General features: G+C 41.2%; 2 protein-coding genes across 4 annotated transcripts in view; one reads left to right on the plus strand and one right to left on the minus strand.

Annotated features, from left to right (window-relative positions):
* Positions 1-27,193, minus strand: part of HnRNP-K (Heterogeneous nuclear ribonucleoprotein K) — an 84,637-nt gene that overhangs the window by 36,729 nt on the left and 20,715 nt on the right. Inside the window, exons 1-2 of one of the 3 annotated variants that reach the window (XM_074097428.1) lie at positions 858-965; positions 713-754 (exon numbers count right to left, since the gene is read on the minus strand). The exons of 1 other annotated variant lie outside the window; for it this stretch is intronic. The gene's annotated coding sequence lies outside the window, so the exon portion shown is untranslated. Of the gene's footprint in view, positions 1-712; positions 755-857; positions 966-27,193 lie in introns of those variants that run through there. One more of the 3 variants, XM_074097429.1, reaches the window with a different exon arrangement.
* LOC141434921 (uncharacterized) lies at positions 5,634-11,288 on the plus strand. The gene has a single exon (XM_074097409.1). The coding sequence runs from the start codon at positions 6,071-6,073 to the stop codon at positions 11,057-11,059; it is 4,989 nt and encodes a 1,662-aa protein (XP_073953510.1). The 5' UTR covers positions 5,634-6,070; the 3' UTR covers positions 11,060-11,288.

Raw genomic sequence — 27,193 nt, forward strand, 5'->3', positions numbered from 1 at the left:
CTTTATTGTACAAAAGAAAAGAAACAAAACACAATTAACAAACTTTGAGATACTTGTACAAAGGCGCACTTATCCCTTTAAGGGATCTCTACCAGTCAACCTGTGAGTAGATGAGAGGAGTAACCAGTTAGGGTCCGACAAAGAGTGAGTTTATGAGTCAAAAATAGTGGAAGCTACTTTACAATCAATATAATACATAAAATACAATATAAATAAATCAATAAACTACTATATATATGTATATAACCATAATACATATTATACATACGAATATAAAACAAAGGAATATCCTCAAATGTTTAAGGAGAAGGTGTAAGCCACATCCTTCTCAAGCCCTCCCTGAAAGGTCCTAGACTAGTATTAGGCACTAATCTATATTTCAATTTAAAACAAACGTTACTTTCAGTTTTACTAGTAGACGAACTCTTTTGCATTGGGGCTCGTAATCAATTATCATTACTTTTGGATCACCCCTCGTATCAGACTTCAACGTGACCGCTATCAATTACTGAATTAGAAAAATTGGTAGCTGATTGATTACTGATTAAAAAAAATCATGTTTAAAATATTTGTGCGAAGAAATGTAGACTATGAGGGTCATTTTACATTAACATATGTGTAAATAAACAGAAAAATAATAATTGTGCTATAAAACTTCCAGGAAAATAATACTGTGATCAAGAACTAATGAACAACTGTCAGATATACTCACCTATGACTTATAAAGAGGATTGCAATGCAAGCTTGATCAGACCTAGAACAAGGGACAGGGGCAATTAGTTTGACGCAAATAGGTAAATATGTTCTGGATAGTGTGGCAAGACTTGAAAAAGCATTGGCTTGAAAAGTAAACGTACGTCAAATGTTCATGTCGTTTTTACAGGTTGATAGTATCGCGTGGGGCATTGTGTTGCACCTGTTAAGGTTGCGTCTGGTGGTTCCGAGCCGCGCGAATGAACTGGCATCGGTCTGAGTGGTCGCGGGCGTTAGTACGGCACCAGCGAGACTCCGGGGCGCCGGCGGCGCACATGCGCACCATCGCCGCCGTCGATAACCCCCGCCTCTCATTGTGTCCCGGAAACAACGACTTAACGAGTCACACCGCAAGACGACACCCTGAATGTTCCTTTTCAACCAACCAAATAGGTAAACACCTATTAATTTATCTGGAATTTGTCCGTTATTACTAATTGCGGGTGGTAGGACCTTGTGCAAGGTCCGCCCGGATTGCTACCACCATCTTGCTCGCTAATCCAGCCGTGAAGCAGCAGTACTTGCACTGTTGTGTTTCGGCGTGGTGAGTAAGACAGCCGGTGAAATTACTGGCACTTGAGGTATTCCATTTTAGGCCTCTAGGTTGGCAGCGCATCTGCAATACCCCTGGTGTTGCAGATGTTTATGGGCGGTGGTGATCTCTTACCACCAGGAGACCCACTTGCTCGTTTGCCTTCCAATCGAATAAAAAAAAAATTAATTACCTATATATCATCTTTTTCTTCATACATTTTTTCGTACGTTTTTGTCGTTCAATTTCGTTGTCCTTTATTTGACTATTTTGTATATGTTTTATAAATTAAAACTACACAATGCCTGTTATCGAATAGAAAAACAATTTTTAAGCTACCTTTACAAATACCAAAGTTATAAAGGTTTGAAATTCAAGATTAGACAGAGAAAGACATACTGGCATGTGACGTCACACGCCAGTACCGCCATACTTGCTGCATAGAGAAAAGCGTTTGAGAAAGAGACAGGTATATAGATTTTTCAAAAAATCACTATAAATCCAATTTTCAACCGATTTAAATTTTCTCTTCGCTGAACACTATCTGTATATCTATATTTTCATAATAATATTAAGATATGGCAAAATCAGGAGTTGTCAAATACCGTATTGCAAGTCTTACTTTAACCGCACTCTATCTGGCAGTCGATTTGAAATTCCGAGGTGTCCCCTAAATTTCCATAAGAGTTCCAAAAAAACCATGTCGTAGTTTTCGTTTACACTTACATCTTGATTCAGTGGGAATATCGTATCTATCTGCATACCAAATTTCATCTAAATCCGACCAGCCGTTTTAATGCACTTAAACTTTGGCATTTACATATAATATTATACCTAGTTGGTAGGATACCACATGAAATGTATTTTTTTTGGAAATTTTAACCTGACGATACAGTATATCTATACTGTTATAATATGTAGTTTTATGTAGGTATACATATCTACTTACTCCTTATTGTATTGTCACAAGAAAGAAGAAACAAAAACACAACCAAACATTTAGGGGCTGTTTCACCATCCATTGATTAGTGTTAACTGACGGTTAAATGTGATGCCGTCTCTATTTGCTTTGTTTGAATAGACGGAGACGGCATCACATTTAACCGTCAGTTAACACTAATCAATGGACGGTGAAACAGCCCCTTAGGCTGCGGAGTTTAACCGGCATGCGACCGAGTCGTTAGCTGCCGATGCCCCTGCTGCTAATGTCCACCGCCGACTTCACTTAACAAATTATTGTTCATGGACTAAACTATTGTTAAATTTTATAGTTACAAGACGAATCAATATGTTGGTTGTCTTGTACCTATTTACCTTAAATGACTATAAATAAATAGTAATTATTAATGGGTATGATTTTATTGATAATTATTATAAATGCGTTTTCAGCGACCATAAATAATATTTGTTCCTAAAATAGTAGATCTTTCACCTAAATTGTATCACCAAATAATATTAAAACGGTTACCGAAATATTATTTAAAAATTACTCGAAAATAATATTAATCATCAAATAATTATATTGGGTTCCAAAATAATAGATGTGTCACTAAAACTGAATCACCAAACAATACAGAAATAGCTTCCTAAACATTAATTATAATCACTGGAAAATAATATTGATCATCAAATAATTGAACTGTTTGACGATAATGAAATGATATACAATGAATGAAATAATAATATCTTCTCGTAAATTACACCAATTGACCCAGCCCCAAACTAAGCCACGTTTGTTCTATGGGTGCTAAACAACGGGTAGGGTAGACATACATACACATATACTTAAATACATACAAACATGCAAGACTCAAGTACCTTCCTACGTCCTATCTCTTAGCGTTTTCAGTTTTTTTTTATTAAATTCACAATTCAGAACTTCATAAAAGGTATCAATGGCAGCCATAAACGACATAATTCATATTTTTTTCTATGCACCTCTTGATATGAGTTCTGATTTATTAATGTCGTGGACAACCCCAAGTAATAAGCTTGTTTGACACGGTTTACCTACATGTATATATTTATTATGCGTTTCAGAAATCATAATAATATAATGTATACGTAACACAGGTTTACACTGCATAAGTTATTTATTTGTCAATAACTAATAACCCGCAATGATCAGGCCACGAAGACAATCGTCACCTAGGCAACAAGATACCAACAAAAATAACTATTCTATATAAAATACATAATATTGATGAATCACCCCTGAACTTATATTTTTAATCCACGTATGTTTATTTTAACTATTATTATTGTTATTATTATTATTTTTGCTTATTGTATTGGTACGTATTATTCTTATTTTGTTTGTATATTTGTATATAGTAGGTGTATTTTTATGTTAGGATTCTTTTATAAATTTGTGTATTATATTATTTAAAGCAATGTATTGTAGCTTCCACTATCTATTTTAATTTTTTAAACTCACTTTTTGTCTGTCCCTGACTGAATGCTCCTCTCATCCACTCAAAGGTTGACTGGTAGAGATCCCTTAAAGGGATAAGTTCGCCTTTGTACATATATTTCATTGTTTGTCATCTGTGTTTGTTTACTTATTTTGTACAATAAAGAGTTTACATACATACATACACGTACCTATAGAAAGACACACACTACGCCTAAATACTTTCAATGGAAAAAATCAATTGTGTAAACAAAGCAATTTTTCACGATTACTCCGTAGTTTACTTACATTGAACGCCAATCCCGATCATATTCACATCTCAATGAGCTCACCACTGTTTTTAACAATCATTTTATCATTAAATAATCGTGTAAATATGTTTATTTTATAGAATTAATTGAAAGACGAAAATCCGTGATATTTGTCAAATTGACATGATAATTTTTTCCTCACCGAAGTTGGTCTATGGTCGGTCTAGTCTCTGGAAATTTAGTGCTGTACCAACAAAATTAATTATTTGACTGAACCAACCTTACCTACCGATAATTATGGCTGGCTCTGCAAATTAATTTATTCGTAGATATAATTATTTGTGTTAAGTTACACTATTTAATGAAGGTTTATAAAGGTTTCTAATCCTATCCTACTATCCTACTATCCTACTTCCTACTATATCCTACTAATCCTACTGTGGTGTTTGTGCGACAAGAGAAACAACGTATGTTCGCATTGGCATTTATTTCGACACTGACACAACTCAAGCTTACGTATAACTAGCTACCCACATCACACTCCTCTACGCTAAATTATTAATACTAGGTTCTTATTATTAACAGTATTTAATTACCTATTATATCTTATCTTATCAGATCTTATAATTAGGCTTAGTCAGACGACATTGTCTGACAGGGCGGGCTCGGGGTGGCGATGGTGGCATACTGGTTTGCGGCGGAGAATAATAGTTCTCCGGTGAGTCAGGGTCGGGCGCCGCGCGCTCCGCCGCCCCGCGCACCGGGCTCGCGGACCCCGCCGGCTCCTCCGACTCGGCCCCCGGCTCGACCTGCTTCAAAACTGACTGGTTCTCCGAAACATCATTTCCTAACTTAATTGGGGCAGACGCTAACGATAACCTTCCCTTACTTGATCGTTTCCGTAGCTGATCAATATGTCTGTGCATTATTTCTCCGTTGCTCCCCACTACCCTATAGTTACTAGGTCCTAGAACTTCTGCTATCTGGCCTGGTGCCCATTTCTCCGCTTTCAAATATTGACGGTACCACACTTGTTCTTCCCTGTCCAAACTCTTGCCTACTGCCGCGGATTGCTTCTGCTGACGCTCTTGAGCCGCCCGTACGCGCCCTCCCTGTCCGGTTTAATGACATCTAGACGAGTTCTAATGTTCCTGCCTAGAAGAAGCTTCGCCGGGCTGTGGCCTGTTGTTGAATGCTCGATGTTTCTATAGTAAATCAAAAATTCCCACAACGCCCTATCGACATTCCTACGCTCCTGTATAGCCTTTTTTACCACTCGTTTTAATGTCTTGACCGCATTTTCGGCTAATCCGTTAGAAGCCGGGTGATAAGGGCCGTAAAAATATGTTCTATTCCGTTGTGATTGTTGAAAAATTCGAATTCTTTTAGACGCAAATTGTGTACCGTTATCTGTAACGATTTGACGCGGCAACCCCCACCTACTGAACAGTTCGTTTAACTTATCAATCAAACATTGAGCAGATATATTTGTCATGTTAAACACTTCAATCCATTTAGACATAGCGTCCACTACGACTAAATATGTTTTGCCCGCTATGGGACCCATGAAATCCAAGTGCAGGCGCGACCACGGGCGCGCGGGCCACGGCCACAGACGCGGCGCGGCGCGCGCGGCGCGTCGGCCTGCGCCGCGCATGTCGCGCACCCGCGGCACGCGCCCTCCACCGCCTCATCCAAGCCCGGCCACCACACGTAACTTCGAGCTAGGGCTTTGGATTTGACTATACCCATGTGAGGTTCATGAATGATTTTCAAAATACGCTGTCTACAACTCTCCGGAGGTACTAATCTGTGCCCCCACATTACGCAATTGTAGCGCCATCTGACGGCTCAGCTAGGGACTGCACGAGCGACGGTTATGTTGCCCGCTCTCGCCGCGCTCGAACCGTTCGCGTGCCCGCGCGTTTTAGCCAATAGTATAATTTATTTTCTCCCCACTCTGATATCTTGTCTCTGGGGACGCGCCATGTTCTTCTTCCGAGAACTGCTAGACGCTAAGCTTACAATTTCGTGTGTGACGCTCGCTTTTTCTTAAACTCTGTTTTCTGTTTAATATTATATAATATTCTTTGTACCCTAAACTCTAAATGTGGTGTGTTTATGCTCGTGTGTGTATTGGATGATTATACGCTTTATTGCCCTGGAACCTGCCCTTTTCTTCTACTCCATTCCACGAGGACGCCCCGCTACACTGGCTGCCCAACTTGCGGCACGACTCCAAGAAGCCGCCTTCTCAGTTTGCACGACGCTTTTTACATCATGCCTCGCACGCGCCGCAATAGATCGCTCGACGACGACGACGATACAGAAGCCCGCCATGATTGGAGCCCTGGTCACGTCACTGCTATGTTCGAGACGCTGCAGCGATCGCAGATGGAAGCTTTCGAGAAACTGATAAACAGAGTAAGCGATTCAGTACCACGAATGACGTCGTCTCCGTCTCCGACCTTCACGAGCGCCCTAGAAGGCCGATCCGGCGATTTTTCCCGCTGCAAACAAAGTTACAGTGGTGCGCCGAACGAATCCTTGGAGGGGTTCATAGACGCCGTGGAAAGCTACAAAGAATGCGCTCACGTGTCCGACAGCAGCGCGCTGCGCGGCCTGTCCATGTTGCTCACGCATGAAGCGGCGACGTGGTGGCAAGGCGTCAAGCCGCAGATCGCGTCCTGGCCAGAAGCCATCGAAAATCTGCGAAGCGCTTTCGGCGACCGCCGCCCGCCCCCCAAAATATACAGAATTTTATTTTCTACGGAACAAGGTGAACAAGAAAAAACAGACATCTTCGTTGCTAAAGCCAGAGCGCTGCTCGCCCGCATACCTACTGGCGATCTCAGCGAGAAAGTGCAACTAGATATGGTTTACAGTCTCCTCCATCACGATATCCGTAAACGATTACGACGCGAGGAAGTTGTGAGTTTCTCCGAGCTGCTGCATCGTGCTCGTCAGATTGAAGACTCCGTGGATGCCCCGAAGAACGCCGCCGGAGCCCTGACATCGCGTGCGCCGCGCGCCTCCGGTAACGTGTCCGCCGCGCGCTCCACGCCCGCATCGCCGTTCGCGCCGCAGCGGTCATTGAACTCGCGAGCCGCGCCGTCCGCGCCCGCGCCCGCAGCGCCGGCGACTCCTAGCCTGCCCCGACACGAATTTACGTCTAGTGCTAAATCAAATAGACAGTATTGTGTGTATTGCAAGCGTACGGGACATGTACGCGATGACTGCCCTAAATTAGAAGTGAAAAGTGATGTGGTTGTATCATGCTACGGCTGCGGAGCCCCCGGCGTGATTCGGTCGCAGTGCACCAAGTGCAATACTGTATCCTTTAACGCAATAAGCGAGTTGAGCCAAGTTATCAGCAGTTCTGTACTTGATTGTGAATCTGGTAAGAAAAACATAACCTCAAATTTGCATAACAAAATTGTAAACAATGACGATATATTCACCCCCTCTGGCCCCCATGTCGACTCCGCGACTGAATTAAGTAGTTCGTCATTATTTCATTGCATTAATTACAATCGAGCTACTACTGGGTCTATGACTAGGTCACAACAGGTCAAGGTCATTGATAACGAGAATACTGATAATAGACGTAAGAAAAATGTGGATCGAAATCTGAGTATGGATCTGCCTCACAGTTTGAGTTCTATTAATGATGTTTCAGAGGTTTGTTTGACATCTCATGTTGAAAATAATTTCATCCCTTTGTGTCAGCCTTTACGGCCTATTTTTCATGTGCAAGTTTTAGGTGTAAATGGTAGTGCATTGGTTGACACTGCCGCTCGACAGAGTATCGCCGGCCACACGTTGTATGCCATTCTTAAGGCGAAGGCATACCCGATGACGTCATCCTTGCGTACTGTGAAGCTTGCTGATGGCCAGGTCTGCACCAGGAATGTGATGGAAGCTCGCAATATTGAGGTGAGGCTTAAGCACAGAACTATTAAAACTAACTTTATGATTTTTCCTGAGTCACAAGGAAACGAAACTCTACTTGGAATAGATTTCTTGCATTTAGCTGGAGTCGTCTTGGATCTTAAAACTAAAATGTGGCATTTTTCAGGTGAGCCTAAGAGAGCTTTTCGCTTGCACCTCGAGCAGACTTCACAAGTACAGCGCTCCATATGCTCTGCTGACTTTCTGAAGAAGGATGAAGGTGTGATGCTTAGTGAAGCCGACCGTGACAAGCTTGCTGAACTACTCCAAGCTAATGATGACATCTTCCGGCAAGGAGGAGAAATCACCCCCTATGCCGAGCACAGGATTGATACTGGTGAGCACCCTCCCATTGCTGTGCCTCCATACCGCCTTACTCCGGCAAAGAAAGAGATACTGAAGCAAGAGCTGGACAAGATGTTACAAGATGGTGTGGTGGAAGAGTGTGAGTCTGCATGGGCTGCTCCTGTGGTGCTGATCCCGAAGAAAGATGGCACGTACCGTTTCTGTGTGGACTATCGCCGCCTTAATGCAGTCACCAAATCAGATACTTATCCACTCCCGCTCATTGATGAACTGCTTCAGTCAACTAAACGAGGTTGCTACATTAGCTCAATAGACCTGCGCTCTAGCTACTGGCAGGTGAGCGTCGCTGAGTGTGATCGTGATAAGACAAGCTTTATAACACAGCTAGGAACATATCGTTTCACGAAGATGCCATTTGGTCTGAAGAATAGTCCTGCGACATTCCAGAGGTTAATGGATCGATTCCGAGCTGGATCTTCTCTGCGCGACACCACCCTGCTTTGCTACCTTGATGACCTCCTGGTCATTTCTGAGGATTTTGAGAAGCATCTAGAGGACCTGCAGAGAGTGTTTGACCGACTAAATAAATTCAACTTGCGGGCAAATAGAGAAAAGTGTTGTTTTGTCCGGGAAGAAGTAAAGTACCTCGGTCACCTGATTACTCCGGCTGGAATCAAACCTGATGAAGCAAAGATTGCAGCTATCCTGGATATGAAGGAACCCGCCAACCTCAAGCATCTGAAGACCTTCTTGCAGACATGCTCCTGGTATCGGAAATTTATACCTAGGTTCTCTCATGTCGCCGAATGTCTCACGAGGTTAACGAGGAAGAACCAGTCCTGGGAGTGGGGACCCAGTCAATCTCACGCTTTCAACGAGCTCAAGCGTCTCCTCACGACTGCTCCGGTGCTGATCCAGGCTGATTATCAGTTACCTTTTGTGCTGAGAACTGATGCCAGCAACTATGCCTTAGGTGCTGTTCTGTTACAGGGAGAAGGCAATGATGAACGTCCCCTGGAGTACGCCAGCAGGTTGCTGACATCAGCTGAAAGGAATTATACCACCACGGAGAGAGAAGCTTTAGCTGTTGTGTGGGCTGTAGAGCGCTTTCGAGGCTATCTGGATGGCCATCCTGTCACTGTAAAAAGTGACCATCAGCCTCTCAAGTGGCTTTTGACACTCAAGTCTCCGTGCGGTCGTCTTACTCGGTGGGCTTTGAAACTGCAGAGCTTCAATATTCAGTACCAGTATACCCCGGGTAAAGCCAACGTCGTCGCTGACACCCTCAGCCGGCCGATTTGTGACGAAGATACTAAAGATGACTGTGGCATTTGCTCCGCCGTAGTGGATATGCCTACTACGACTCCGTCGGACCTGCGACAGAAGCAAATCGACGATCCAGATCTTAAGAAGATTATCAACGACATCGAGAGCGACGACGAGCTAGCGAACCTTCGCTGGGCCGACCGCGGTTTTGTTATGTCTCAAGGTGTTCTTTTCAGATACGACGCTGACGCTGATGCCGAGGAGGCGCAGCTGGTAGTTCCGGCGTCGATGAGAGACACCGTCATCAAGGAGCATCACGACGAGCCGACTGCGGGACACCAGGGAGTGGAGCGGACGTTGCAGAGCCTCCGTCGTCTATACTATTTCACAGGTATGCGCCGATTTGTAATGGAGCACATCAAGTCTTGCGTTCAATGCCAGAAATACAAACCTGCCAACACCAAGCCACCGGGATTGTTGCAGACGCCCGTCCTAAACCAGCGAGGAGAAGTTCTGGCGATGGACCTGTTTGGACCGCTACCTGAAGGGATAGGGGGAGCGCGTTGGATATTCCTCATCGAAGATACCGCCACCAGATGGATCGAGCTGTACGCGCTGAGTGAGGCGACAGCTGAGGTATGTGCGAAGCTTCTAATTGAAGAATATCTCTTACGCTACGGTTTCGTCCGACGCGTAGTTTCAGATAACGGCGTCCAGTTCGTGTCTGCGGTGATGCAGCAGGTGATGCACATATTGAATATCAAGCAGAACCTCATACCCTTGTTTCATGCCGAAGCCAACCCGGCAGAACGTAAAAATAGAGATATGAAGACGTTACTCTCTATTCTCGTCCAAGAAAACCATCGGTCATGGCCTCAATTCCTGCCTCAAGTTCGCTTCGCGTTGAACAGTGCTAATTGTTCCAGCACTGGTTGCAGCCCGGCTTACCTGATGTTCGCGCGCGAAATGAGGACGCCATTTGAAGCTGGACGTGATCTGCGCAGTATAATGTCGAAAGACAACTACGTGCCTCAGATAACGCCCTACCTTAATGACTTCATTAACCGATGGGAAGAGGTCAAGGAGAAGGCTGAAACACAGCAAGACCGGCGTAAGGATGATGCGGATAACAAACGCCGACCCTCGAAGCAGTATCAGGTGGGCGACTTAGTACTGTTGGCCTCTCATCATCGCAGCAACGCCAGTCAAGGAAAGACTAGGAAATTTATGCCTAAACGCGACGGTCCCTACGTTATTTCGAAAGTGTTTAGTCCTACCACCTTTTGTGTTTCAGATCGTGACACCAAGGCGATTGTGGGTAAGTTCCATACTCATGATCTCACTCCCTTTGTGTCCGCTCCAGGCGATATTGTCCGACCTGTACAACCTCATAGACCCAGGGGTAGACCTAAAACTGACCGAAATAGGGACACTGTGGCCAAGCCACCCACGGGTCGTGTTGGCGGCTTGGAGGGGGAGTATGTAGCGCCATCTGACGGCTCAGCTAGGGACTGCACGAGCGACGGTTATGTTGCCCGCTCTCGCCGCGCTCGAACCGTTCGCGTGCCCGCGCGTTTTAGCCAATAGTATAATTTATTTTCTCCCCACTCTGATATCTTGTCTCTGGGGACGCGCCATGTTCTTCTTCCGAGAACTGCTAGACGCTAAGCTTACAATTTCGTGTGTGACGCTCGCTTTTTCTTAAACTCTGTTTTCTGTCTAATATTATATAATATTCTTTGTACCCTAAACTCTAAATGTGGTGTGTTTATGCTCGTGTGTGTATTGGATGATTATACGCTTTATTGCCCTGGAACCTGCCCTTTTCTTCTACTCCATTCCACGAGGACGCCCCGCTACACAATCCAAATCTTCATATAACTCGCTTCGCCTATTCCAATAAGGTTTTAAAGTATCTATATCGCAATGTGGCGGCCAACCGTCGCGAATGTAGCAAAGAACTTTCGATAAAATAGGATCTCGCGAAGTACCACGCTTAATTTGATTATAATCTAATAAGAGTTGTTCTTGTACATAATGTAAATAGGTTTGCTCCGGCACGGCTTGCGCATTTTGTTTACTATCACCGATGGGTAACCGCGATAACCCGTCCGCGCCGTTGTCATTAGTACTCACATACTCGATATCGTACGAATAAGCAGACAAAATAATGGCCCATCTCTGCATGCGGCTAGCCACCATAGTAGGTATTCCCATGTTAGGTCCGAAAATTGACACCAGGGGTTTATGATCGGTACGTAATATGAATCGTCTCCCATATAAGTACTGATGAAATTTATGAATACAAAATATAATGGCTAGCGCTTCACGATGTATTTGGGAATAATTTTTCTCCGCGTCGTTGAGCGAGCGCGACGCGTAGGCGACCGGCCGCTCCGCGCCAGCGCGGTCCCGCTGCGACAGCACGCCGCCCACCCCGCGGGCGCTCGCGTCGCTCGTCACTATTAGAGGTAGAGGCTTGCTCGGATCGTAATGAGCTAGTACCTCGGCACCTGCTAATGTTTGTTTGATCTGTACAAACGATTGCTCACAAGCGGCCGACCAATACCACACTTTATTTTTCTTAAGCAATTCGTATAACGGTACTAGTTTAGAGCTCATATTCCGTACGAATTTCCCGTAGTAATTGAGTATTCCTAAAAATGATCTTAATTCGGTGGTGTTAGTGGGTCTCGGTATACCTATTTACAATAGCTTCAACCTTGGACGGATCCGTCTGAATGCCCTTATCACTTATTATGTAACCGAGATAACGCACTTCGTTTACTAAGAACACGCATTTGTTGCTTTTTAATTTAAGACCCGAATTATGCAATCTACTAAAAACCACCCCCAGTGCTTCTAAATGTTCGTTTTTAGTTTTGCCCCCAATAATGACATCGTCCAAGAATATTTCCACGTTCGGTATACCCTGTAATAGATTGCACATTATTCTTTGAAAAATCCCCGGGCTTGATGCCAATCCATATACGAGCCTATTGTACCTGTAAAGCCCTCGATGTGTATTTATAACAGTGTACCTTTTTGTCTCGTCTAACACTATCTGGTTGTAGGCTTGAGATAAATCAATTTTGGAAAAATAGCGGGCTCCACTTAATTTGACCATAAGGTCATCAATACGGGGCAGGGGGTACCGGTCGATCAGCAAGACCGGGTTCACGGTCGCCTTATAATCCGCACATACTCTCAGAGAACCGTCAGCCTTGTTTACCAGTACGAGCGGAGACGCCCAGTCGGAGCAGTCGACGGGTTCAATGACCCCGTCGCGCAGCATGGCGTCCAGCTCGTCGTCCAGGCGCTCGCGCAGCGCGTAGGGCACGGGCCGCGCGCGGTGGAACACCGGCGCCGCGCCCTCGCGCACCCGCAACGTCGCCACCCCGCCAGTGAAGCGTCCGAGCCCTCCGTTGAATAGTTCCTTATACCTATCGAATAAATTATTTATCTCATCAGACATTTCCGTACTACTTGTTACATGGTTACACGCATTAAACAGAGGAATTTTAATACCTAGTTCCGTTAACCATTGACGGCCCAATAATGATGTAGTGCCCCCTTCTATTACAAACAATTCTAACTTCTTCTCAATACTACCCCACCGTACAATTGGTTTTATACAACCGAGCGGTTTAATTTTTGAACCGTCGTAAAATTTTAACACAATTTCGTTTTTATTCCTAATGACATGCCTACTAAAATACGATCTATAAAGTTCGTTACTTATACATGAAACCGCCGTTCCCGTATCCACTTCCATGTTCACTATTTGATTGTCAATTGTGATCGGTAAACTCACCGGTTTATAATCGTTTAAACACAGATGATAGAATTCTTCTTCCGGGATCCCCTCGTCTTGAATAGCTTCACCGCCCTCGCCATGGTGGAGCGGGACAGATGTGCGAGCGTCGCCGCCCGGGCCCGGGCACACTCGCCGCAGGTGGCCCGTCCGCCTGCACAGGCTGCACACGTAGTCCTGGAACCGACAGTTCCCATAACCGTGCGTAGTGGCCCCGCACCCTGGACAATTTTTGGTTCGACCTCCGCCGTCGGCACCCGTGTGACCAAACGTCTCACTCCGTGCCCTCCCGCGGTCCCCGGCCGCCGCCCGCCCGCGACCCGCACTCCGCGTCCGGGACCTGCCCCCGCGCCCCGCCGGCGCCCCGCGTCTCCCGGCCCCATACTGCGCTAGCGCATGCACCGCCGCCGTCTCCCCGGCCCCCGCTCCGGAGCCGACGTCTCTGCCCGACGATCCCCCCGCTTTCCCCTCCACTGCGGCCGCGTCCCTCTCCGCCGCCGCCAGTGATAATGCAATTTTTTCCGCCTGATTGAAGGTAAGCGAATCGTCCTCGGCAAATAAACGTTGTCTAATTATGTCACTATGCAACCCGCACACGAATTGATCTCGAAGATTCTCGCTGAGTGTCGAACCGAACTTGCATTGACGAGCTAATCTCTTTAACTCCGCAATGTACGCGGCTATGCTTTCATCGTTAACCTGTCTACGTTGTCTGAAGCGAAATCTCTCTGCGAGCACCGACGGTGTAGGCTGCAAATGTTGACGCAGCGTTTCGACGGCGGTATCGTAGGATAGTTCGGAAGGCTTCTTAGGGCTTGCCAGATTTGCTAAGAGTTCGTACGCTTCGTCCCCCATGACTGCTATTAGCGTAGGCAACTTAATTTCCGCCTTGACTGTATTGACTACAAAATACATTTCTAGCCGGTCTACATACGAACTCCAGGCGCCACTCCGCACGTCAAATTCACTTATCTTGCCCACTGACATTGTTATTGTTGTAACTGTCCCGCGTACACCTACACTTTATTAGCACACTCGCTCACTATAGATTCGTCTATGCACGCGTTAATAATAATATAATAATCCTCGTCAGCCACTGTGGTGTTTGTGCGACAAGAGAAACAACGTATGTTCGCATTGGCATTTATTTCGACACTGACACAACTGAAGCTTACGTATAACTAGCTACCCACATCACACCTACTAATATTATAAATGTGAAAGTTTGTGAGTGAGTGAGTGAATATGTTTGTTACTTCTTCACGCTGAAACGGCTGGACGGATTTGGATGAAATTTGGCGAAAAGTTGGATACTTAACCTGGATTACAACATAGGATACTTTTTATCCCGATATTCCCATGGGATAGGGATAAAATCTTGAAATAACAACCGCTCAGCTTAGAGTCATGAAATTTGACCATGATTGTTTTTAATGTAATGTCAATGAAAACAACGATTTAATTTTCGGGAATTCCCACGTCAATTTTTAAACATCCCGGTATTTCAGCTGCTGGACCTAATGATTTACGTGTGCGAAGCCGCGGGTAAACACTAGTTGGACGATAAAAGAGTATTATAGTAGAAATTATGTAGATTTCTATTTACTAATATCATATTTACTGTGGAGTCCATTGTTGGACCAAAAAATCATTTTGAATCACTTCCCTGTGTCTACTCTCATTTCCCTGTCTTATGTAAATTTAAAAATGCCTCTTCTAAATTATATCGACAATACAAACTGAGACATGGATGCACAGAAAAACCAGAAAAAGAGACCAGCGCTGGGAATCGAACCTAGGTCCTCAGCAATCCGTACTGCGTACTATAACCCCTACACCACCGTTGGACAGGAGTCAAGATACAAATTTCTCCTATGCACACATATCTCAGGTTGCCTTTTTCTACTACGCTACTTAAGCAGCAAAAAAATCTAAATTAATCCATATTTTAACTGACCCTTTCAATTCTAAAATACTCCATCATAAACCTTGGGGAAAATATACGTCAAAAATATAAGTGGATATACACGTTTTACCATTTTAAAAATTCTACCCTTAAAGGGGTATAAAGGGGAGTGTAAGTTTGTATGGAAAAAACTTTAGGTATATATATTTGAAGATATAACTTTCACATCACTAGAGCCAACGTCAGTCAGTCAGTCAGCCAGTCGTCAGTCAAGTGTCAATGTCAGTCACCACATTTGTTTACACAATTGATTTTTTTCATTGAATAGTACCATACATATTTTATGTAAACAATCTGTTTGATTTTGGTTGTTTTTTAGGGTCCCGTGCCGCAGTTGGTAAAAACAGAATTCTTATAGGATAATTTTGCTGTCCACCTATCTGTTTCATCCGGTGATCCCTAGTAACGAGCCGTATCCAGGAGTAGCCACATTCTTGTCAGTGCGTCTGCATAAGTATAATCTTGACGTGACTGAGACTTCTTGACTTGACGTGACTGAGACTAAAAATAAAAAGCCCAGTACGTTACTAGTGTAACGTATCAACAATTTAAGACAACAACAATCAATATCAAAGTCGATTAATATTTCTAATTGCTTTGCTTGCATGTAATTCTAAAATAGTGCATTTTAACGGTACAGTCACCTGCATTATATCTGCCACAGCGGAGCGTTCAAAAATATCTGACAAATACTACCGGACCTAGAAATACCCAAGCAACACATAAGCCAGGTAACAGTACAAAAAATCACTAATAATCAGCTTAATCTTTGTTATATCTGTATTAAATCTGACAAGATAGCCAAATGCTGAATTGAATATTTCTTGGGCTATTATAACACTTTTAAGCTTAATAAATTCTGTATAGTGCTGATTTTCTTTTTTTAAATCTTAATATAAGTAACCAGCAGAACTATTAAAGATACGCTATTCAGCTTTAGGCAGACGAGACCGCTGAAAGTTGTATAATAGCTGCTGTGGCAGCCTTTCTTTGTGTAACTCTGATATCGGTCTCCAATATACAGCTTAATCCTGAATAACCTGTTTTCTGAACACTTCAAGCTGTATTGTAGTGTATATCATAACCAGTTATTCAGTAGCTGAATATTAGTTCCATTTTAAGTTTTACCACAGGGCGGCCACGCCGTACAAAATACGCGTTCTTGAATCTACATAGGCACGACGTCTGACTGATAGGCTGACTATTGCAAAACCGTATAGTACTATAAGTGCTACCAATGACATTTAAAGGTACTCATATGTAGGTATGGCTTAGATATGTGCAAATAAATGTAATCGTTAATCTTACCTATTTCGAGGGTATTCTGGCAAAATAGAATAAGTGCAATTTTTTTTAAAGTTACATGCATTGGCATACTCAATGTTTTCTGCTTTATTTATCTAACAAAACCGTATAAAAAATAAATATTGTGCACTTATCCGGTTCTGCCAGAATATCCTCGATTTATTTAAACCTACTTAAAATGTGTCTGTCTGCGTATTTTAAGCATTATTTTTTTCAATTACAATAGATATACGTCTACAAACTTAAAAGAATTATTCGGTAGGTAGTTTTTTCATGTATTAATCGCGTTCATTTCAGAAATCACTATTTATTTAGAAAAAGGAAGTAGGTAGGGTACCGTTACGATTTCGCAAAATTATTGCTCCCGAACTTAGAGCCGTGCGGCCGACATACATCGCGTCGCGCACCGACTGCTTTCCTGCGGTTTTCCTGCAATCTGCGCTTGAGGGGTGGGGTAACTCGAACCGGTGCGGGGCGGAGCGTGGCCATTCTGTACGTTAGTACTATTATATATTCTGTGGTTTTACAAAGAAAGAAAGCTGCATAACCGAAAATATGTAAGCTTTTAAAACTAAGTTATACCGATATAAGCGCAAATTACATATTTATACAGCTTATAGCGTGAACAAACATGAATTAAAGATTTTTATACAGAAAATAGCTGGATATTGTCTGGAAGTTAGTATTATATTAAGCATATATATAAGTTGTGGGCATATATTGATATAGCTGTCAAAGTTAAGTGATTACGACAAAATGGAACCTCGTAAAAATATGAAGAAACAAATATGTGAAAAAAAAAAGGAAAAGAACGGGTGTAGTAAGAAGAAAGTGTTTAATGGAGTACGAAAAGATAAAAAACTCTACTTGCACACCAGAAAAAACTAGTGTAGTAAGTCTTACAAATAACCTTGGTCCGAGTACGAGTCGAAGTTCTACGGTTGAAGAGGGTTCCGTACATTTATGATTTTGCAGATTCATCACTAAGTTCAGATGAGAACTGCAATGACAACTCCGAAGACAGTACATCGAGTTCCGAAGAAATAAAAAATCTCAATAACCTCAGAAAATGGGCAGTTAATAAAAATATTTCGCAAGGGGTTTTAAAAGATTTACTTGGAGTCATTAATCAAAGAAAGCCTGGAATTTTACCGGTAGACCCTAGAAGTCGTAGAAGTAGAAGAGGTTTGTTTTTTTCTTCATGTGCAATCAAATTTAATTTTGATGCACTGTTGCAAGCAAGTTTATCACGGGTAAATGCACATACAAAGAGCTGTAAGTACATATAAATGTACGGTATACGTGTTATTATATTGACCGCGAAAGTGTATCTTCGACATTTGAAAATACTTGGATTTTCATTTATTAAATATAACCCTAATAGGCTGTTAAAACAGCATTATGATGGGTAGTTACAAAAATATTATCCCAATATATTCTTATAGTGGGCACACAATGCTTTACTATGCAGAAATGAGCAAGAAAACAGCTGTATGAGCAGCTTATATTCAGCATAACCGTTTCGCCATTACATAACCTCAAATGACATTATAAACGATACAATATCCAATCAACACTGCATTTGATTTATATAAACACTTATAGAAATGGTTTTTAACATTAGCCACATTATTTTTGCACACTGAATTCTCAAAATCGTTGAAAACAAATCGCTTATCCAAGCCAGCCTATTATAAAACATTTGTTTACTTACCGAATAGTAGGTTAATCATGTGGCGCTTAAGAATTTTACGTTAAATATATATGTATATTCACAGTAAAGTTAAATGCGCAATAATAATTTACTTCCAATAGTAACGAAACGTGTAAAACAATATAGTACTTAACAAAATTCAAATCCGTCGGCATAATAAGTAATGGCGACGCCGTGTTGTTTGCTAAACCATATTTTTTATTATTTATTTCCATTTTGTCTCCAAAAAAGTACGAAAATAATCTAAATGCTGGATAATGTATGAATAACTGAACTTGAACACTTTTAACTGGATAAAAGAGATTTAATATCTGATTAAAAGGGTAGATCAGCATTTATACAGACGATATTAAGCTTCTTGTACATTTATTCAGCTCCTATGTTGCTATTATGTTGCTATACAGCTTAACCACCAGGACAACTCTCCGGCTGACACCTGCCAGATCCATGAACTTTTTGAACCTTTTTTCACACCCTCCTACAGTCCTGACTTTTGCGATTGTTTTTGTTCCTTACAATAAATAAAACATCGCGGACATCGCGGTGGCGAAATTACGGGATAATGGACGAAGCTGTAGTATGAATTTAAGAAACTTGAGGGCTGTAGATGAATTTGACCTTCCAGAAGACCATTTTTTTATCTGTTTTAGAAACTGATTTAGACGAAATAAGTGCATGGATACCGCAGAAGAATATTTAAAAATAATATAAAGAAGTTTTATAACATTGTCTTTTTATAACCCGACTTTTAACGGTACTAAAATTAAATAAATGGGATGGATAATACGCCGTTGACTAAAAATTTTAGGACCAACTGTGAAACGTGGCGCCAACTGGTGAGCGCGAAAACGGTAGCCTTCATTGGGTACCTAACCTACCTTAAGTTTTCTGGGATGGTCCATATTATATTTTTTATCGATAGTACACTTATACTTATCAATCCTGTAGTTTTTTTTCACTTGCCGTTTTTTTTTGTAAAAATAATTTGAAACTTCTCCGGCAAACCACACGTTTCGTGTATTCACACGCGATAGCCCTCATTGTACTCCGCGGCCTCACATAAAGTTGAAAAAAATTAAGGGAATGTGACGATTGTTTGTTTTATGTGTATAATATGACGATCTTTCTTTACTTGATTATATTCTTAATCAATTATGTAAGATGCAAAGGACATACCGTGTGATGCATCAAGGTGCACCATTATTAACTAGTATCAAAACCATGGGAAACGGACAGGTGACTTGGACTGCCGTGACCTGAAAGTCAGAACTGTCTACTGACAAATTATTTTAAATGTGTAATTGTGGAAGCCACGAGGACTGAAATCGATGTCTGTAATTTGCTCCTCGCGAGCTGCTGAAATATTCAGGGCAGTGAGAAACCGGTCATCGTGCACCACCCGTCTTGGGAGTCCACTGTGGGGTTGTCTACGTAGGTTATTACCGATGTGCCACGTCGCTTATCAAGTAAAACGCCAGATGTCTTGAAAGGCAAATAATACACAGCAATTTTACTGTACATTAATTAGGCCAGATATTTATAAAATAATAGCTTTGCCGCGACTTCGTCTGCGAAGACTTTGTTTATCGTGCTCCGACTGGGACAATAGTGGCCTTCTAAGGGTCTTGTAACCATGTATCTCCATACCAAATTTCATCACGATCGATTCAGTATTTTAAGCGTGAAATCGTAACAAACAAACATGCCCGCAATCGCATTTATAACATTAGTTAAGAATCGCGGTCCGTCTTTACATATGTTATGTACTAGCGGCTTCGCACTCTTAAATCATGAGATAGAGCAGTTGAATTGAAATTCCGGGATTTCATTAAATTCTCGTGGGAACGTTGAATTAAAACAACCATGCCACATTTCATGACTCTAAACTTGAAACTTGAAAATAGCTGCAACTAACGTTAATTGAAACCAGTGTTGTTCTCAGGTGTTAATAAGGTAATTGTTAATTAAAGTAAGTTTATGTTAAAAAGAGAGTACTTATGTGTTGATATTATAGTTTTTATTGTTTTTTATTTTATTTCATTTTTTTTTTTTACTTTGCGTGCCAATCTACCTGCTATGTAAGCCATTCTAGCTAGCCTGAGTCAACGGGGGCAGGCTGAAAACTAGCGCTGGCAGCTTCTAAGCAAACGCAGCATAAGCTGAGCCTGTTCCTTTTGCCACACAGTGCAAGGGACTGGCAAACGCATTTTTTATAAGTTTATTGTTTATTTGTATTCTGTGTGCCTATCCTGTATTGTTCATGTTGGCAAATAAATCAATCTTAATCTTAAACCCAGCGGTTGTTATTTCGAGATTTTATCCCTATCCCGTGGGAACATCGGGATAAAAAGTAGCCTATGTGTTATTCCAGACGTTCAGCTACCTACATACCACATTTCATGACTCTAAATCCAGCGGTTTTTATTTAGTGATTTTACCCCTATCCCGTGGGATATCGGGATAAAAGTATTCTATGTTTTAACCCAGGTTATAAACTAACTTTGTGCCAAATTTCATCCAAATCCGTCCAGCCGTTTCAGCGTGAAGAAGTAACAAACATACTCACTCACTCACAAACTTTCACATTAATAATATTACTAGCTTTTACCCGCGGCTTCCCACGCCTAAACTATTCGGTCTGGTAGTTGCAATTGCAATTGAAATTTTCGGGATTTTACAAAATTCCCCTTGAAATTTCCAAAATTTATATTGTGGTCTTCATTGAGGTTGTGTTGTGAATAACTGTACAAAAATCTACTCTAAACCCAGTGCTGAAATTTCAATAATTTTCCCTATCCAAATTAAAATCATTTTTCAGTAAATAAGCCGCAATGGGCACTTTTACATGTCATTTTTTTTAAACTACCAGCGCTTTCGGAAAGACCATCATTGCCAAAAAGAATGCGCCGCTAGAAAATTGTAAGAAAGTCATTTTTTTTAATAAAATAATTACAAATAAAATACTTAAAAACTACAGTATACAATAAAAGAAAAAAATACAAAATAATAATAATAATAATACAGGGATGTATGGGGTCCCTTAGTTAAAAAACTATCCCGTGGGAATATCGGGTCAAAAAGTCGCCTATGTGTTATTCCAGACGTCCAACTACCTACATACCAAATTTTATGACTCTAAGCCCAGCAGTTGTTATTTCAAGATTTTATCCCTATCCCGTAGGAATATCGGGATAAAAAGTATCCTATGTTTTAATCCAGGTTATAAACTAAATTTTCGCCAAATTTCATCCAAATCCGTGTAGCTGTTTCAGTGTGAAGAAGTAACAAACATACTCACTCAATCACTCACTCACAAACTTTCACATTTATAATATTAGTAGGATTTATAATGTTATAGTAGGATATTAGTAGGATTTCTTTTTAAAGTTTCAAGCCTCATCGCAGAGCAGCGTTTCTTAACCTTTTTCAGTCCGCGGCCCCTAGACAATCAAGCATGATTTCAAGGACCCCCTTAATAAAAAACAAGAATAAATTTAGGTCAATTTATATTAATTCAAATGTCTATAGATAAGCTGGCGGACCCCCATACACATACTCGTGGACCCCCCAGTGGTCCGCGGACCACAGGTTAAGAAACGCTGTTCTAGAGCGAAAAGTGTAATTCATGGGATAAATATTAGGTTATCCTCCTTTATGGAACCCGTGAGGCAGGTACGATGCCGAGAAACATCCCGTCTTGTATATTTCGCTCAAACGTCTCTCACACGATATATTTGAAGTCTCCAAATGAGTTCTGCGCAAAGGCCCGTACCTAAGGGTCTAATCTTTTATTGATAGAGTATTTTGCCAAAGTGAATTTGCACTGGGATGGAGGGGGAGAAGTGGGTAAAACTAAATAAATTTAATAGAAAGAATTTTGAAGTTTACAGTATGGAAACAGAACAAGCTAAATAAGTTTAACCTAAAATTCGCACTGAAAAGTATTGACTTGATTTTGACTAAATTTGAAGGGTCAGAATCTTACTGCTGCCAATAAAGGTTTGTTTAATATAGAACTACAATTAAAACAACGCTGGGGTGTTTTTAACGCTTCAGCATTATACTGAGCCAGTGTCAGATTCACAACCGTGATGACACATAATACCTAATATGTGGCGTTTCTGGTAAAAGGTACCTTGTTGTCGGTTCTAGTTTCCGAAGAAAACATTTTTTCTTTTTTTACTCTATATTAATAAGCAGGGTCTAAATTTTAATTTGACAGAGACACAAGTTTTTAAATCGATTTTTTATGAGTTAAAACATCCCTTAAAGTTTAGTAAGAAAGGTACCTTATTGTCGGTGCCGCTCTTGAATGCTTTCTGTGCGCTCGGTATCGCTTTGGAAGACGTGTCGGACGTCGGTACTTTGTCGGCGCGTCATCGTCATCATCATCATCATCATCATCATCCTAGCCTATACGTCCCACTGCTGGGCACAGGCCTCCTCTCAGGATGAGAGAGCTTGGATTAGTTCCCACGCGGGCCCATTGCGGTGCTTGTCGGCGCGTAAAAAACGTCAAGAATCATCATAAAATGCGTTTAATTAGAGTAAGGTAAATCATCAACAACTGGCCACCCTTAGGCGGTAGCCAGTTAGGCCCTTATTACACTAGCGATTTGCGGGCGAGTTGAAAGCGAGGTGAGCGCGCAGCGAGTTCGCTTCGAGCGCGTAACGATTTCACCGCGAGCATGAAACGATATCGCCGCGAGCGCGCAACGATGTCGCTGCGAGTTCGCTGCTTTAGCGCCGAAGACGCCCTATTTATTATACGAAAGTCTACAATATGGCGTTTTTGGCGCTAAAGCAGCGAATTCGCCATGCGCTCGCAGCAGCGACATCGTTGCGCGCTTGCGGCGAAATCGTTATACGCTCGCAGCGAATTCACTGCACGCTTGCCTCGCTTTCAACTCTCCCGCGAATCGCTAGTGTGATAAGGCCCTTATTGACGATTTACGCCAATTTGTCTTTTTTTTATTCGACTGGATGGCAAACGAGCAAGTGGGTCACCTGATGGTAAGAGATTACCACCGCCCTTAGACACCTGCAACACCAGGGGGATTGCAGATGCGTTGCCAACCTAGAGGCCTAAGATGGGATACCTCAAATGCCAGTAATTTCACCGGCTGTCTTACTCTCCACGCCGAAACACAACAATGCAAGCACTGCTATTCACGGCAAGATTAGCGAGCAAGATGGTGGTACCAATCCGGGCGGACCTTGCACAAGGTCCCACCACCTGCTGGTCTTTAGAGGTTGATTTATAGTAATAATAATAACGATTAATAGTTACAACTACAAATCAAAAGCATTTTTTTAGATCTTATTCTTAACTATGTCACTAAACATTTTATGTCCGACAATAAGGTACCTTGTCAAATACGTTAATCATTTAGTGTGTTGAGACAAAATTATAGGTTTTTGGTAAGAGTTTTAATACTACAGTGTTTTTAAATTAAGACTATTAAAATTAATCGTAAGTTATTAGTCGTTTTCAAATGATATCACTTCATAATCACTAAATATTTTACCACCGACGATAAGGTACCTTTTAGAAAATATATAGTGATTGTACCAACTTTTTACTAAACTTTACCTTGAATTTTGAGACTGAAAAAACTAGTTTTTTAAGATTTGTTGAGGCAATTTGGTCTCATTTGGCTATGTTTTAGCGTACTAAATATAAAAGTTTGTTGATTTTGACTGTTTAATTACATTTGTAAACAACAAAGTTATTTTTGTTAAAGTATTTTTTTTATATAATAAACAACGTTAATTCAAAACGGAGTAGTTCTTATTTAGTGTCCAATTACGCATAATATTTTTTCCTTCGATAAAATCCAATGGAAATATACTATAAATAAAAAAAATGTAAAAACCCATCAACCTTTTTTTTTTTACTTTATGCACTTTGGCAAGGTAAACTATAGGAAAACCGTTGTCCAATTACAAAATTGTTCTTGAAACCTGAAAGCCCGTACAATCTACTCTTCAAATAGCATGTCATCTATGTAACTTCCAACAATAACATACTTTTATTGGGTGTATAAGTTTGAATTCTATTTTCTCATAATCACCTTTTCTGGCTTTTGAGCTTCAACATTTTAAAAAAAATATCTATTAAACCTACATGCATGTTTCTTACATGGTTCGATAGCTAAATGTATGTAGATTATGGGGATATCAATAACTCTATACCGACAACAAGGTACCTTTTCCCAGATAACGCCACATATTGTCGTGTCTTGGTGTTGTGTCTTAGGGTTTTATAAGTTTGACCGCTATGCTTGTCTGTGTGTCTGTCTGTCTTTGTGTGTCTGTGGCACCGTAGCTCTTAAACGGGTGGACCGATTTGAATGCGTTTTTTTAAACTTGAAAGCAGGGTTTCTAGCGATGATTCTTAGACATGTTTCATCAAAATTGGTTTAGCCGTTTTTGAGATATTGAACTTTGAACTGGCAAAATCGGGGGTTTTCAAACTTTTTTTTGGTTATTACGCGGTACAGGGTTCTATATAATTCTGCAGCAAATGTTCAATACGAACCCCCATTTAGCCTGTTTTTAGGGTTTCGTACCCAAAGGGTGCCAAAGGAACCCTATTACTGAGACTCCGCTGTCTGTCTGTGAGCCGTAATAGCTAGCACTAGCTAGGCACTTGAAATTTTCACAGATTATGTATTACAGTAGCCGCTACAACAACAAATACTAAAAATAAAATAAAGTTACAAATTAAAGGGGGTCGTCATACAAGAAACGTGTTTCATTCAGCGGTTTTTGGTTGCTACGCTGCCAGGATGACGGCTGTCAGTTGCTAGGGGCAACGCCCGTGACCCCGTTGTTAAATGTTTAACTACTTATTAATTTGCGATTTTATTAGTGCTATTTTATAAAACCTTCGATAATTATAATAATTGTCTCTAAGACCGTGGTTTATTATTTTGTGCAGCATTAAGACTAAATAACAATTTATGATCCGACACACACTACACACACTTCACAAAAGCCAACTTCAATTAAGCACTCACAGCCGCTGTATGTAATGTTTTTTACATTAAAATATGTCCGTTATAATTCATACTAAGTAACACTATTTATAGCATTATATGGGAGCGAGACTTGGACATTGACTGAGCGGGACCGAGACAGATTGAGTGCGTTTGAGATGTGGTGCTGGCGGAGAATGGAGGGGATTAGCTGGACTGAAAGGAGAACTAATGAGGAGGTTTTAGAGTTGGTGGAAGAGGAAAGGCGGCTGTCGAGGACGATTGAAAATAGGAGAGGGAATATGCTGGGACATCTGATACGACATGACAGCTACATAAAAACTATTTTGGAAGGGCGAATAGAAGGCAGGCGAGGCAGGGGAAGGCCGAGACGGTCATTTATTGATCAAGCCAAGGAAAAAGTCAATGTCATGTCGTATCAGGAGCTGAAAACGCTGGCAGAGAACCGAAAAGAGTGGCGATTACTCCACCGACAAGAGCTAAGCTCTTAAATTAATGATGATGAACACTATTTATTCAAAAGGTCAAAATTTAAAATCAGGTTAAGATTAATTCACTAATTCATAATAAGTACGCGGCGTTTGGCCGAAATAGCGCGTTCAGCCACTTTTATTTTTTTCTGCCGCGGGCGCCGCGGCGTATGGCAAGAGTCTAAAGCGCTATTCAGCCTCCGACAGGGCGACAGCCAAAGAGGATGAGAATTAAAAATTATTCTTTACTTCGTCGGCACGGACCTAGGTTATCGCGCGGTGGCGCCCTATACCGGAATAAAAAGTATCCTATGTTGATCCATGGCGCTTAAGCTATCTCTATACCAAATTTCATTAAAATTGGTTCAGCGGTTTCGACGTGAAAGCGTAACAGACAGACAGACAGACAGAGTTACTTTCGCATTTATAATATTAGTATGGATTCAAAATACTTGCACCTAGTGCTTACATTTTAGTGATATGTTTTTATTAACTTGTAATATAATGTAACTACTCGTAGTTATATTTGTTCGGGTGGAATTAATATTTCAACTTAAATTTGAAGTGGATATTTTCAACCGATTGAGCTGGAATTTTACATGCATGTATAAATCCGATGACAATGCAATATTATTATGACGTAGAGCTGATCTGATGATGAAGTTAGATGTTGGCCATAGGAACTGAAATAAAACGACACGACCGCATCGGTTTTAGTCTCATTTGATTCGTCTTGACGACTACCTACTTTGATAACCAGGGGCAAAAAGTACCGCCAACAAAAAAGCTTGTATTTTTTTTTTTACAAAAAAATATTACTGAACTAAGTATTTGTTTTTAAAACAATTTGTTTTTAAAACATTCAAGGAAAACTATAACGGCTAAGTTTGCTTGAGAATTATTAGTAGTGTGAGAGTAATTAGCAGCCTTAGGTATTAAATATACCTAAACTTGGAAGATTCCGTATAAATTACGAAATCCTTAGAAAAATATTACTTAATTTTTCGTAATTGCTACGGAGCGTGTCAGACACGCTCTTGGCCGGTTTTTTTTTAATTGGTAAGACGCTATCAACATCTAAACAGGTGTTCTACTTGAACGATTGTTTTTAGAACTTCAAAAAGTACTAAAAACTAGCAACTCCAGGGTGGGTTTATTTTTACTTTATTTATTTTTATCAATTTGTGTTAAAGATAGTAAAAGGGAGCATTTTTAATGGACGACATTTACGTGACTTAATATTTTGTCTGGAATTGTGAAAAAATGTACAAAAGCCCATATCTAGGTAGTTTTTAATGACTTATGGAAGAGGCAATTGACAAACTGTCGTCAGTTTTATCAACGAATTTATAAATATTTAATCACTTTAATTCTGAAATTGAAAATGATAAGCACTTACGTGTTTGAATAAAGTGGTTACGCAATTAGGCAAAGAGGGAACTTCGTGGCAC

This window comes from Choristoneura fumiferana, chromosome 14, assembly GCF_025370935.1.
Source record: "Choristoneura fumiferana chromosome 14, NRCan_CFum_1, whole genome shotgun sequence".
Lineage (NCBI taxonomy): Eukaryota > Metazoa > Arthropoda > Insecta > Lepidoptera > Tortricidae > Choristoneura > Choristoneura fumiferana.